Source organism: Grus americana, chromosome 4, assembly GCF_028858705.1.
Source record: "Grus americana isolate bGruAme1 chromosome 4, bGruAme1.mat, whole genome shotgun sequence".
In the NCBI taxonomy this organism is placed as follows: domain Eukaryota; kingdom Metazoa; phylum Chordata; class Aves; order Gruiformes; family Gruidae; genus Grus; species Grus americana.
Window position 1 is genome coordinate 63,288,841 of NC_072855.1, and position 14,194 is coordinate 63,303,034.

Consider the following 14,194-nt stretch of genomic DNA (forward strand, 5'->3'; position numbering starts at 1 on the left):
GTTTGGAATTATTAAACAGTTATTAAAACTTTCCATTTGCTGAAAGTTTTTCAGATAGGAAGAACTGTCAATTTTGTTTGACAAAAACAAACAAACAAACAATTTTCAATTAAAATCCACAAAGGATTGGAAAAATGTTAGTAATAGCAGTATTTTTGGCAGGAAGAAAGTTTCTGTGAACGTAGTTCTCATCCATAAGTTAGTTTTGAGTGTGTATGAAACAAATTAACCTCTTGCCCTGCAAGTTGTTTGTTTGATATATTTTGCTGTTGTTTGGAGGTTGTGCCTTACATGCTGGGCTCCAGAAGGAGATCTGCAGCTCTCCAGCAACATCAGCCATGGTGAAAAAAAGCATCTCCTCAGGTCTCTCACAGAACTCTATCTTCACTTACCTGAGCCAAGGCTCTCCAAAAGAAACAGTCCCCATTCTTCACTCCACCAAAGACAACAGATAATTTCCCACTCATCTGACTGACTTCTGAACTAGGCTGTTGATAAGGTTTGCCAACCTCATCAATTCAAGGCCAGGATTTAAGTAGAGCTGGAGGAGAAAAATATTTTCCAGTCCAGAAAACTCCTTCAAAGTTCAAAGCCTCTCCCACTCCAGGAAAATAAAATAAAATATGAAACAGCTTATCAGGCACCTATTAAAACCATTCTGTGAGATGCAAGAAGCCCAGACTGCAGTCTTTGATGAAGACATGAGATCTCACATCTGAACAAGCACCTGACTACATTTTTTCTGTCTCTCTTTGACTGAAACATCCACCCTGGAATGAGAAACATCCTTTCCTGGAGTTCAGGGTAACCAAAGCCTCAATACATGCTTGGGGAACAGCACTGCTGTCACCACATTACAACTTTGTCATGAAGACACTTCACCTGTGAGCCTCTTTCACATTGCATGCAGGATTATTGCTCCATTATTCACAGAGGGTAATTTTTGCTGTCAGTCATGCCTGGAGTAGTACTGTGATTTCAGCTGAAGTGATGTGGTTTTAAACCGATTGAGTGGTACCTTACCCACAGCTCATCAGCACCACTAAATTCAGCAAAGCTAACAATCTGGCCTTAAAACAAAGTGTGACAAAGAAGGGTTTATTATGGTTCTTATTGATCTGACCTGCCAGGTTTTCCATGCTGTCAAAAAAAACAACACTTCAATCATAAGAAAGGAGAAACCTGAATTTTTCTTCCCAGATAAGGGAAGGTAAACTCCAAAGTCTTAAATTCAAATCCAGAGCAGAGACATTTACTAAGACATAATTTCCCTGCAGAAAACATACTTCTTCACTACACAACCTTTGCAGTATAACCAAAACAGTAGAGCCTGCTTCTTGTGGGATGCTGTTGTCTTGGAAAAGGTAATAACACAACCAAAAGGAGCTGCAGCAAACTCTGCAAATAGGCACTGCCAACTGAGGACCCATTAAAGGCAACAATACATGGAGGGCAGTGAATTCCTCACTCTTGGAGCTCTTCTGATGCAAGGGTAATTCTGCTAGTCCACAGATTTCTCTAATGCAAAAAAGAAACTGATTTCTGGACTCAACTGACTGCTCCCCTCACCCATAAAATACTCAGAAATGAGCTTATGTCGTTTGCTGAAGTACCTGGACCAAACGCTTGCAGGCAGAGACAGTTGTCTTGTGCCTAAAATACAGGTACACACATAGAGGACAAAGCATGTTGCTCAATTCCCACCTCTTGCAGAGTGCGTGGCGAACTGAACTAGGTCTGTGCTAATTCTCAAGGGAGATAATTAATCCTGTAAACAATGACAGTCTTGGGAGAGGAAGCGCTTGGCCTGTGCTGGCTTACAGGTGCCAAACATGAGTTTGCAAAGTGAAATGTGCACTTCTGCATTAAGGCCATTAGCGATTACAGCATTTGCTCCAATGATCGAAGAAGGCCAAGATCCCAGCAACTTCTGCTGTGGCTGTTTTCACAGCCAGCCCTGGCTTTTTGGAAAAGCAGACGGACAAGGACAGAGCTCACTGCTTGTGCAGCAGAGCCTGCAAGAACAGTGTCGTGGTTTTGGCAGGGATAGAGTTAATTTTCTTACTAGCAGCTGGTATAGTGCTGTGTTTTGGATTTAGCATGAGAATAATGTTGATAACACACCGATGTTTTTAATTGTTGCCAAGCAGTCAAGGATTTTTCAGCTTCTCATACTGCCCTGCCAACGAGGAGGCAGGGGAGCACCAAGAAACTGGGAAGGGACACAGCCAGGACAGCTGACCCAAACTGACCAAAGGGATATTCCATACCATATGACGTCATGTGCCATATATAATGGGGGGGGTGGGCTGGGAGGTGGGTCAGCTTGGGGTCTTGTGGAGCATCGACTTCAGGTGGTGAGAAATTTGTGCTGTTCATCACTTGCTTTGTATTATTATTATTATTATTATCATCACCACTATCATCATCATCTTCCTTTTTTTGGTCCTATTAAATTGTCTTTATCTCAATCTACAGGTTTTTTTTACCTTTTCCATTTTCAATTCTCTGCCCCACCTCACTGGGAGCGGGGAGTGAGTGAACGGCTGTGTGGTTGTTTTAGCTGCCGGATGGATTAAACCACGACAATCAGCATCAGCCACATGGCAATAGTGGGGGCCAGAGAGATGACAGCCCTAATGCCTGCAATCATGGTGACAGGGATATCTTGAAGGAGAAAAGGGAAAGATAAAAATAAGGAATGAGCCACAACTAGACAACCAGGCAGAAGGACCTCTCCACCCTGCCTCACACCAAGGCCCAGAGCTCCCACTTACTTTCTTTGGAACCTGACGACCGGGTCATCCAGCAGGTCACTGAAATCCAGTTTCCTCCCCTTCTCTATGACGTCCCGGTGCTTGCGCACGAACAGCCAGCCGATGTGGGAGAAGAAGAAGCCGCGGCGGGCATTGTGCGGGTCTGCATCCGTCTCCGAGTACTTGTGGTGCACGCGGTGGTCTCGGCTCCACTCATAGATGTCGTTCTGCACAGAAAGCATGGCAAGGTGAAAGGAGAGAGGTTGGGTGCTGCTCCAGTAGTACCACCTCCTTCTCCACACAGTAACAGCAGCAACCCCTCTCTGATGCTCCTCAAAAAAGGTTATCAACTGAAGACATCCTGAGGGGTGCCCACACCGAATGGGACACGCTCTGAGAACCAGTGACACAGACTGAACACATCCCAGGGCTGTAGATGGCGGGAAGCTAAGCCTCTTGGGAGTTACCATCATCAGTCTGCCCTGGTCCTGTGTCCTCCCTGAGTGTTCACTGTCCGAAGATGGACACTGGGCTGGAGGGACCAGGTACATACATGTTTACATTGTTATTTTATGACCATGCCACAGGGGAGCTTGCATATTTATTTTCAGGGCACTACTGTGCAGAGGCACTCAGTTCTGTCATCCTTTCTCTAAGCTGGTTGCAGCTGGTTACCACTGACGCCCTCTAGGCACAAACGCAGCACTGAAAATGGGACAGAGCTTGTACAACACTAAATGTGCCTTTTCCTGACCTGAGCAGGAGCTGAACTTGCGCAGCCTTTTGCAAGAATGCATCTTCCACAGTAAAACCGGCACCGCCATTTAAATTACTGCTCTGTCGGCAGGGATGTGTACAAGAGCACAGCCTTCCAGTACCTGAAGGGGGCCTACATGACAGATGGGGAGGGACTCTTTATCAGGGAGTGTAGTGATAGGATGAGGGGTAGTGGTTTTAAACTGAAAGAGCGTAGATTTAGATCAGGTATTAAGAACAAATTCCTTACTGTGAGGGTGGTGAAACACTGGAACACGTTGCCCAGAGGAGCTGTGGATGCCCCATGCCTGGAAGCGTTCAAGGCCAGGTTGGATGGGGCTTTGGGCAACGTGGTCTAGTGGAGGGTGTCCCTGCCCATGGAACTAGATGATCTTTAAGGTCCCTTCCAACCGAAACCATTCTATGATTCTATGATTAAGATATCAAAGGAGATGTGCCTACTTTATGGGAAATCAAGTCTTGCATTTGCAGCCAGGCTGGAATAAAAGTCTCAGGCACATAACATCAGCTCAGCATTGTATCCAGATCAGATGCAAAGCAAGTTCAGTCCTGTCTCTGCTCAAGCTGTCAGCAGATATGGGCCACTGAAATGCCTTATGGCTGTAAATGGGATTATGTGGATTGCAGGGAGGAAGGGATGGATTGCAATTTCAGACTCGGATCCATAAAATGAGACTTTCTGAGTTTACTCAATCAAAGGGATTTCAGCCTCCCAGTTTGCTCTGCAGGATGCACTGGCTATTGGACTAAATGGTGGTTTTTGCAGCGGTGCCGAGCTATTAGTGCAGAGCGTTGTAAGCACATACAACACTTGCAAAACTCAGGCCACACACTCATCTATGAATTGAATTGCCCAACATCAGCACTAAAACATGGAAATGTTAGTTAATGCCCAGATCCACAACAGTGTGAACTTTAATCAGAGAATGCTTAGCGGAGTGTGCTTTCCTCTGCTATTTCCATCTTTGCACAGCCAGGGAGGTACCCAAGCAGTAATACCCAAAGGAAGGAAGGCCTGGGTTACTTTTAGGAACAGCAGTAGCACCCACAACCACCAACCACAGCAGCTTTGCTCCCAGCAGAACTGAGCAAACCATTTGCGGTGTCTGTGAAGTAACCACAGTGCAGCAGCCATCATGGCACTGAATATACTGCAGGACACAGTAAGCCCAGGCTAATGACAGCTGTGTATATCTATATTTTATGAGACAAAAGCCCTACACTGAAAGAATCACAGAAATAATTGCTCTTTCTCTCAGCTGCCGACATTTGAGAGAAAGCACTGAGGCCACCTGTGCTGATGAGGGGACACCAGGAACAACTGCAAAGAGCAGCTAAAGAATCCAGCTCAAATGCCTCCATGTCCAATATCAGCTTTGCAAAGATGCTTTCTGTCTGCAAGAACTCACAGGGGACAAGTGAAGAACAAAAGCCCTGGAAAGATCTCAGCTCCATTGCATTCAGTTGTGCTCAGCCCTGTACTGTTGTCACACTGTGGCTGCAGTGACACTGGGAGTGGGCTGGGGATGAGGGGAACATTTTTCTGCAGCACTGACTCATGTAAGCCATGAGAGGAGGCAGTAAAGATCAGCCCCTTACCACTGCTCCAGTATGTCACAACTTAATTATCCCATTGCACAAGAGAATAAAGTAAACTGAGTGAAGCAAAGGAAGTCACCAAACTCCTCAGTGAGAACAAGGGGAGATCTTTACCTTGCTGCCATCTTATTTTTTCCCTGCAGAGAAATCAAAGGGAATGAAAGCCTCTATACTGCTTCAAATGGCTTCAGCAGGAATATCCAGAAGACTGGAAAATACCAAGATTAAATAATTTAAAAATAAAACAGGGTTATGCAAGAAGTACACCTAGGAAAGGTCCTCTTTCTTCACCAGAAATAATTTTTCAAGTGAGACTATTGATCAGTGTTACAAGAGCACTTGATGAAATTATTTGTGGGACAGCAGATAACCAGGTAAAAGCAATGATACTGTGAGAAATTAATGTGGCTTTTCATACCACAGCAAACACCTGCAGGGCTGGCAAAAAACATGATTCCCCAGATGAAAGGGTTAGGAAGCTGTGAAACAACTGAATTGCATCTAATTAAAAACCACAAAGGCTAAGAAGAAATAAAGGCCAGAGGCCAGAACTGTTGGCAATGAATACACCAAGAACTGGAGCACAACATATGTAAATATGCTCCAAGTGTATTAGTAGCAACCATTTTTCAGGAACACATCACTCCTGATCAAGTTTCAGGTAAACACAGGAGTGAAATACCTTCCAAAGCAGAGTGCAACAGCATCATGCTGTGACAGTGATGTAGACATGAGGTTTTGTTAGCAGGTCCCTTAATAAACCTGCAGACCAAAACATGACAACAAATTGGGCTATGTAACAACCTCAGTGTGCTGACACAAATTTCCATACAACCACTGTTGCTGTGCCCAGATGCTCACAGCACAACATCAACCCAGCAACACAGCTTGTTTCACCGAGATGGCCAGGAGCAACAGTACAATGCAGTCAGCAGAGACAGCAGCACGTCCCAACTGAGATGCTGAAACTTAAACACTAGGAGATCAAGTAGACATAAGCCAGGTATTACCTGCTTCTGAAGCAGACATGTGACAGCAAGAAGCACAGTCTTTCAAAATTGTGAGCGTTTCACTCCAGATAGAGGGAAGAAACACAGCTCAGCATATTCCAATCATAAAAACTGCACCAGGCAACAGGGCAAAAATGGCTGCATCTGATGGTAGTTCAGAGGAAGTACAGCATGTCACAGTCCATGCAGCATCAAGTTAAAATTCTTCAAGCAGAGTTTCCCCTGCCCTTCAAGAAGTCTGAATATTTCCTCAATATTTAGCATCCAGGGATGCTGTAGGTTTCTCCAATCCCACCTCTTCCTCACAAAGCCAACATGAGCGAGATGAAGCTGAAAATTCATTCACTGTCTGCTTGTGGTGGTGAAAACAGCCTTTAGCAGGCAATGGATGTCACGATTATTAGGAGCAGGCTTCAGACTACTTAGAGTGGGCGATTTGGCCTTTTGTTTTCTTTCCAATACGAAGGGCACAGAGGTGGCTTGCAGGTACTTTGAAGTACTTCCCTGCCTTAGAATCACACCATGTTCTCAGCCAGAAGCAGTGATGAAGCCAGTGCAGCTAAGAGCAAAATCCATAGCAACGGGAGCAGAATGCAACGAAATGCCAACATGCAGGCTCACTGCAACCAGTCAACACATTCATGTAAATAAGTTATGAAAGCTAAGATCGGCTGTAAAACAGGAGGACAGTACCAGAGCATTCTCAAAACTCAGAACAGTTGTTTAACACGCTGAGCAACGGGCTTGTAACGCTCTGCCATGAACCAAGCAGCACAAAGCAGCTGGAATATGGCTGAGAATAAACAAAGGTCATAGTAAAAATGGGCACATTCTCATATTCAAGCAAAAGCATTGTCCTCTTTGTAATGTCTACAGGGATTAACAAGATTAATTCTTTCCACCTTAAAAAAATTAAAAAATCAAAGATGATAAATGAACAGTACAGCAGTGGATAAAGGGACTCTTCTCATCCTTTGTTAAGGTACATGAACGCGAAGCCAACCAAACAGACTGAAGGAAAAAAGCTGAAAACTCAAGGCACAACACACATTTGGTACTCAGTGCCACAAAGGGTTACAGCAGCCAAGCTTGGTAAGTCTGATGTTAGTACAGGTTCATATCTCTATTTTGAACAGCCAAAGGAGTACCTAAATTCCCACCAAGAAGATCCTGGCTCTGGGCTAACTCCTACCACCAGCTGGGTGTTACACAAACATTTTTGAGGTCTAAGATTGCCTATCAGTAAGTACAGAGCTAGTAACACGATTCTTTGCAAATGTATTTGAATTTTACTGCTGAAAAATGCTGCATAAACCAGAGATAAATTAAGATTGTGAAAGGATGCCTGATCTTCTTTTTGGGCACATCAAAATCTCCAACTGCCTGGATGGACAGCTGGAGACATATTTGCATCAAGTTGGCCCTTACAAAAGTTTCCACGTTGTCTTGTGAAGTGTGGGGCCTGTGACCTGTGCCAGCTGCTGGGGTGCTGAGACCCTGATCTGGGGGGGGGTCCATAATTATTGCTCCTGGACTGTCTAATGCATACTGTTACATGGGTGGTGAGAGGGGCTCTGCATCCCCTAAGTCAGCAGACTGCATTATCAGCAAATGTCTTTCTGCCAATTTTTTTTTTCTTTTGCTGTCTCTAAGCTGAGGGGACCTCTGCACAGGAGAGAAAGGTGCCTGGAGGTCAAGAATCTGGATGGGCAACCACAACCCCACCTGGAAAGCCATGGAGTTAGCTGCAGCCAGAAAGATCCGCAAAGGCAGCTTGGCTTTGTAGGAACGGTGGCTCCACAGGCGATGCGCACCAGCCGTCACACCCAGCGCTGTCATCAGGAAACAGAAATACGCTGAAAGACACAAAAACAAAACACAGTTGTGACATGGTTTAGCCGCAGCCAGCAGCTGAGCACCATGCGTCGCTTGCTCACCCGCCCCCCCCCCCCCCCGGCGGGATGGGGAGGAGAACGGAAACATAAAGCCTTGAGGGTTGGGATAAGGGCAGTTTACTAGGACAGCCCCACTTTTATGGTGAGCATGATGTCACATGGTATGGAATAGCCCCCGGCCAGCTTGGCTCACCTGTCCTGGCTCCTTGTGAAATTAACTCTGTCCTTGCCAGAACCAGGACAGTTGCCAGGGGCCAACTGCCATTATTTTTGCTTTCTTTGATGTAGAGATGATCCTTGCTCCTGCCTGCTGACACCTGCAGGGTCGCTCAGAAGATGAGGCTGGGCAGACAGGAGGTGAGGTTCTCAGTCCACCTCTGCCCTGCAGCTGTAGGGACATGTCATTCCACTTCCCACCCCTCCCCATTTAGCCAGTACCTTGTTCAGGAGAGTTTGGCAACACTGAAGCATCATGCTGTGACACATGTGCCCTGGCCAAGTACAGTGGAGTGAAAGTTCATCACTAGCATCACAAGAGTAGCAACAACTCTTCTAACAGGGCACTGCCAGCCTCCTCCAGACAGGTCTTTGCTCCAGTCCAATCTGTCAGCTAGTTTAAGAGCATCATAAGGTCCCTTCCAACCCAAACCATTCTATGATTCTATGATCCCTAAAGATACGAGCTGTGTCAGAGTTCCCACAATAAAAACTTCTCTTAGCATTGGGAACTCATGGCTCAGTAATAAAATTCAACAGGAAGCGGAGCATTCACCATTTCCCTCAGTTTCAGGAACTGTTTTTCCTTCCCTTAATTAAAAAACTGGCCAAGTAAACTTGTTTTCAGCATTTTTTCAGATGACCAATACAGCACAGGAGCAGGTCTGTTCCTCACCACGCTGGCTCCAGGCTAGACACATAGTCCAAGTACATGCGTCCCGCAGTGTACACCCCATGCTTAAAATAATACCCCCACCAACCACCACCACAGCATTGGTACATCTCTGGTTCTCGTTTCAGCAGCGGCCATGCTCACACATGCTCTGGCCGGTCAGCCTCACATTTTCAGGGGCAGGGGGAATGACTGGCTGGGGCAACAGAACAAGACAGTGAACCCAGGCCTGCTTGAGCCATGCATCTGTGCACTGACTACTTCTCCTTTGATGTACTTGCTGTTTTTGTCTCTAGTGTCTTTGAGTTCCTGTAGGATGGATGATCCATAGCCTGAGTTGTTTTGACTTGCAACAAAAGATGAGGCTATGGGAAAGGGTTGAAAGAACAGTGCATTAGAGCAGCTCCTCCTTTTGGAGAGAGACTGGAGGGAAAATGGGAACAGCTAGGAGAAAAGCATTGTATTAAAGTCCCAAATAAACTGGACCACTTAAAACTACTCACATTCAAGCTACCCAGCTGTCATGATATATAGACTGTTATGTCTCCCTCCCCTAAGTGTTGATTTCACATACTGTGCCTAAAGAGTATAGGCTCATTTTACAAGTATAAAACTAAAACAAGAGTGGATTCAAACAATATTACAGGACAACTTCAAATGAGTTTGCACTGTCTGAAGTGATGTGCTGTTTAGCCAGGGCTCCATGCCACCCTACACACACAGGCATGTTTTGATTGAAACATCCTATTGGAAATACCTAAATAGAGTTACTGGAACAAAAAAAAGAAAATCCTATCCCCAAAAGGGGGTTTTCTACTTGTGTCTGTGTCTGCACAACAGTCTGTCCAGCAGGGAGCCCTGTTAGACACGCAGTGGCTAGAAAAGAATTCACAATCAGCTTTTCCCAGTATGTAATGTAAAACATCTATCTTTGCAAAAATAAAACAAAAAATATGTATATGTAAGTGGGTGTCTACTGTCTATCAACTCCCAACTCACGGCGCTTGAAATTGCAGCATCTAAGAGAAAATATAATAGAAATATATTTGGTAAAATAATGGCAACCATATTTCATGTTGATCCACTCTACTTGGTGGATCCATCAAAAACGGATTTACCCGAACTGTTTCACATTATGTACATGGCTCAAATTCCTGTCATCTCCCACATAGCAAACCAAAGCCTTTCTCACAAAATGCAACAAATGGAGTCAGAACGGTCCTAGTAAAGATGACGCATTTCTAAAACCTGCTCTGAACACCATCACTGAAGAGGCAATTCTCCTTTTCAGCAGGCTGTAGTGTTCAAGCTACTCCCAGAAAAGGCTGATCTGTGCAGTTAATTTGGCTGAAGTCTATCACCAAATTCAGACTTTTGCCTGCTTCCTGAAGGGAAGTATAGAAATGAACTGAAAATCATGCATACTTTCTGCACATTATTTACAGATTTTGTTGAATTTACATATTACTCACAGATCAGTGAAAATGCCAACACCGCAATTCACACTCCAGTCTCCGCTGCAGTCTTGCAGTTCTTGCACATGCCTTGTCAGCGTAAGGACTCGGACTTCTATTAAATTGGGGAAAACCTATCCTGTCATTTTCTGTACATGATGTTGAGCTGTGCAGAAACATCACTAAATAAGGCCTTCCAAATTGTTCAAATGACTGTAATCATGGGAACAGGTCTGTGACACACAGAATACTGACATTATCCAGCTAACATAAAAATACTAAGGTTATAGTCCTGAATCGTTACAAGAACATATTGTCTGTGGGCTTTATGACTAGTTAACCTCATGCTAGTCACAGGGGCTGAAATCTCCCATCTTCAGCAGTCTCTTTGCTTCCTTAAAGCACAAAGAGAAGCTTTTCTCCCACTTCAGAGCAACAAGTCATTTAGTTGACCAAGTGCTTCTCAAGGTATCCATCCATCTTAATCATGATCGATTGCTTAAAACCAGAATTAAAGATGAGTAGAACGAGACATACGCAACATTAAGATTGATTATGCTTTCCTTCTCTGTCCAGTGCAAGGAAGAGACTGAATGGTAGGGAACATACAAACCACATGAAATAACTGCACTGTATACAAGGGATTTATGCCACCTGATGATTCAACTCTAATAGAGCTCAGCTTAAGAGACCCTTTCATTTAGCCCACTCCACACCACCAGCACTGCGGCAGAATGGACAACAGTATTTTGGGAGTCTGGGGGCTGCCCTAGGGTCTACATGCCACCCTGTGTCCATATCTTTGAACAGCACCTCCCAGCCCAGAGCCCTTCCCAGCATCATTCCCAATTCACACTTCCTGGGAAGTCCTGGGATACAAATGGGAGGAGGATTTATGTGAAATATGTCTGCAGGAGTCCTGTTGCTGCCAGGTGTCCTCACAAGCAGCATGCCTCCAGCCATCAACCACGAGCAGGCAAGCGCAGCTGTACTTCAGGACAGGGACTGACTGGTGTTGCGCACCAGCAAAAGGAGGGGAATGCCTATTTCACAGGGGGCAGCCAGCATGCCAAGTTCTCCCGATGGCCGTGGTCAGTGTCATGACAGCCCCAGCCAGCAGCTGCACACCACGCAGCTGCTCACTTACCCCCCACCCCCAGTGGGATGGGGAGGAGAATGGGAAGAAAAAGGTAAAACTCATGGGTTGGTATAAGGACAGGTTACTGAGACAGCAAAGGGAGAAGAAAATAACAGCAACAGTACTTAGAATATACAAAGCGAGTGATATACAATGCAATTTGCTCACCCCATGACCAAACACTCAGACCAACCCAGAGCCACGCCACCCCTCCCTGGCTAGCACTCTTTATATGCTGACCATGACATCATGCGGTATGGAATATATTCTTTGGCTAGCTTGGGTCAGCTGTCCTGCCTGTGTCCTGTCCCAGCTTCCTGTGAAAACTAACTCTCTATCCTAGCTGAAAACCAGGACATCATCCACCCCTTATTCTATACCATCTATGTCATGCCCAAATCCTACACTGTCCAATTAATCACCACCACTTTCCCTGTCTTTGAAATACAGAGATATATATATATGCACACACAGATATATCATTCCCTTAGTGTAGGGGCCATCCCTCTAAAAAGTCCATTGAGTTCATTTAGTCTGTGACTTTGGGCTCCATCTGTCAGAACAGTCTCTCAGGGCTGGAGAGACGGTGTGTGGTGTTGGATTGTTGCATGCTGCACCCAGAGCTCGCAGCTGGTGTATCTGGTGCAGCCCATGCCCACGATGTGTGGGTTGAAGATGTCGATTTCGAGGAAGTTGCTGGGTGACGGTTGCTGAAGTCATTGCTGCACTTTGCTCAGTTTAATCAAAGTTCATCCTTCAGTAGTTTGGGTGATTCTTACTGTAATACCATTGGCATGGCATATAGCAACTGTAGTAGGGATGACATACACTGGCAGGGTTATTTAGCCATTAACGTCCTACAATTTAATTTAATGGCTATTCTCACCCAAAATCAAATACCCTTGAGGTACACACTGGACTTCCCCATCCTTCTGCATCATCCACCAAGTGCACCCAGGTTCTTGAACAAAAGCATGGGTTTGCCTTTGTTTAAAGCAGGGCTAACCCAGAGCGTGTTCCCTAACATATTCTTCACGTGCATTACGAGGACTTTATCCTCTTCTACAGTATGTGGAAGTTTTGATTGGGCAGGGCCAGCTCAATTGATAGACCCCCTAGTGTTAACTAACCAGGTGGCCCTTGCTAAATATGTATCCCAGTGTTTGAACGTCCCACCACCCATTGCTCTCAGTGTAGTCTTTAACAGTCCATTGTATCGTTGTATTTTCCCAGAGGCTGGTGCATGACAGGGGCTGTGATACACCCACTCAATGCAATGCTCTTTGGCCCAGGTGTCTATGAGGTTGTTCCTCCCGTTGTCTGACTCAGTTCCTTCTGGGGTGCCATGTCGCCATAAGACTTACTTTTCAAGGCCCAGGGTAGTGTTCTGGGCAGTGGTATGGAGCACGAGATATGTTTCCAGCCATCCAGTGGTTGCTTCCACCATTGCAAACACATGGTGCTTGCCTTGGCAGGTTTGTGGGAGTGTGATATAACCAATCTGCCAGGCCTCCCATATTTATATTTCAGCCATTGCCCTCCATACCAGAGAGGCTTTAACTGCTTGGCTTGCTTGATTGCAGCGCTTGTTTCACATTCATGGATAGCATGGATGCTATCTCACAGGTTATCAATTCCACCCCTTGATCACAAGCCCATCTATACGTTGCATCTCTTCCTTGATGGTCAGAGGTGTCATAGACCCAACAAGCTATAAATAATTCACCCTTATGTTGCCAGTCCAAATCCACCTGAGTCACTTCAATCTTAGCAGCCTGATCCACCTGACTGTTGTTTTGATGCTCCTCAGTGGCCCAACTCTTGGGTACATTGGCACCTACGTGACGTACTTTTACAACCAGCTTCTCTAGCTGGGCAGCAGTATCTTGCCACAATGGGGCAGCCCAGATGGTTTGCCTCTGCACTGCCAGTTGCTCTGCTTCCATTGCTGTAACCACCCCCACAGGGCATTGGCCACCATCCATGAGTCAGTATAGAGGTACAGTGTTGGCCACTTTTCTCTTTCAGCAATATCTAAAGCCAGCTGGATGACTTTCACCTCTGCAAACTGGCTCGATTCACCTTCTTCTTCGGCAGCTTCTGTGACTCGTTGTGTAGGACTCCATACAGCAGCCTTCCACCTCCGATGCTTTCCCACAATGTGACAGGACCCATCAGTGAAGAGGGCACATTGCTTCTCATGTTATGGCAGTTTATTATACAGTGGGGCCTCTTCAGCATGTGTCACCTCCTCCTCTGGTGACATTCCAAAATCATTGCCCTCTGCCCAGTCTGTGATCACTTCCAGAATTCCTGGGCAACCGGGGTTTCAGTTTCCTATTCGAGCCTGCTGTGTGATCAGTGCAACCCACTTATTCCACGTAACGTCAGTTGCATGATGTGTAGAATGGACCCTCTCTTTGAGCATCCAGCCCAGCACTGGCAGTCGGGGTGCCAGGAGGAGCTGTGCTTCAGTACCAATCACTTCTGAAGCAGATTGAACCCCTTCATATCCTGCCAATATCTCTTTTTCAGTTAGAGTGTAGTGGGCCTCAGATCCTTTGTATCCCCGACTCCAAAACCCCTGAGGTCGACCTCATGTCTCCCCTGGTGCTTTCTGCCAGAGACTCCAGGTAGAGCCGTTCTCTCCGGCTGTGGCTCCGGTAGAGCATGTTT

General features: G+C 45.7%; 1 protein-coding gene across 1 annotated transcript in view; it reads right to left on the minus strand.

Moving 5' to 3' along the window:
• The window catches only part of SCD5 (stearoyl-CoA desaturase 5), a 41,077-nt gene that overhangs the window by 3,754 nt on the left and 23,129 nt on the right, over positions 1-14,194 (minus strand). The window contains exons 2-3 of the mRNA XM_054823669.1: positions 7,868-7,998; positions 2,778-2,983 (exon numbers count right to left, since the gene is read on the minus strand). Coding sequence (XP_054679644.1) covers positions 2,778-2,983; positions 7,868-7,998 — 337 coding nt within the window. The remainder of the gene's footprint in view (positions 1-2,777; positions 2,984-7,867; positions 7,999-14,194) is intronic.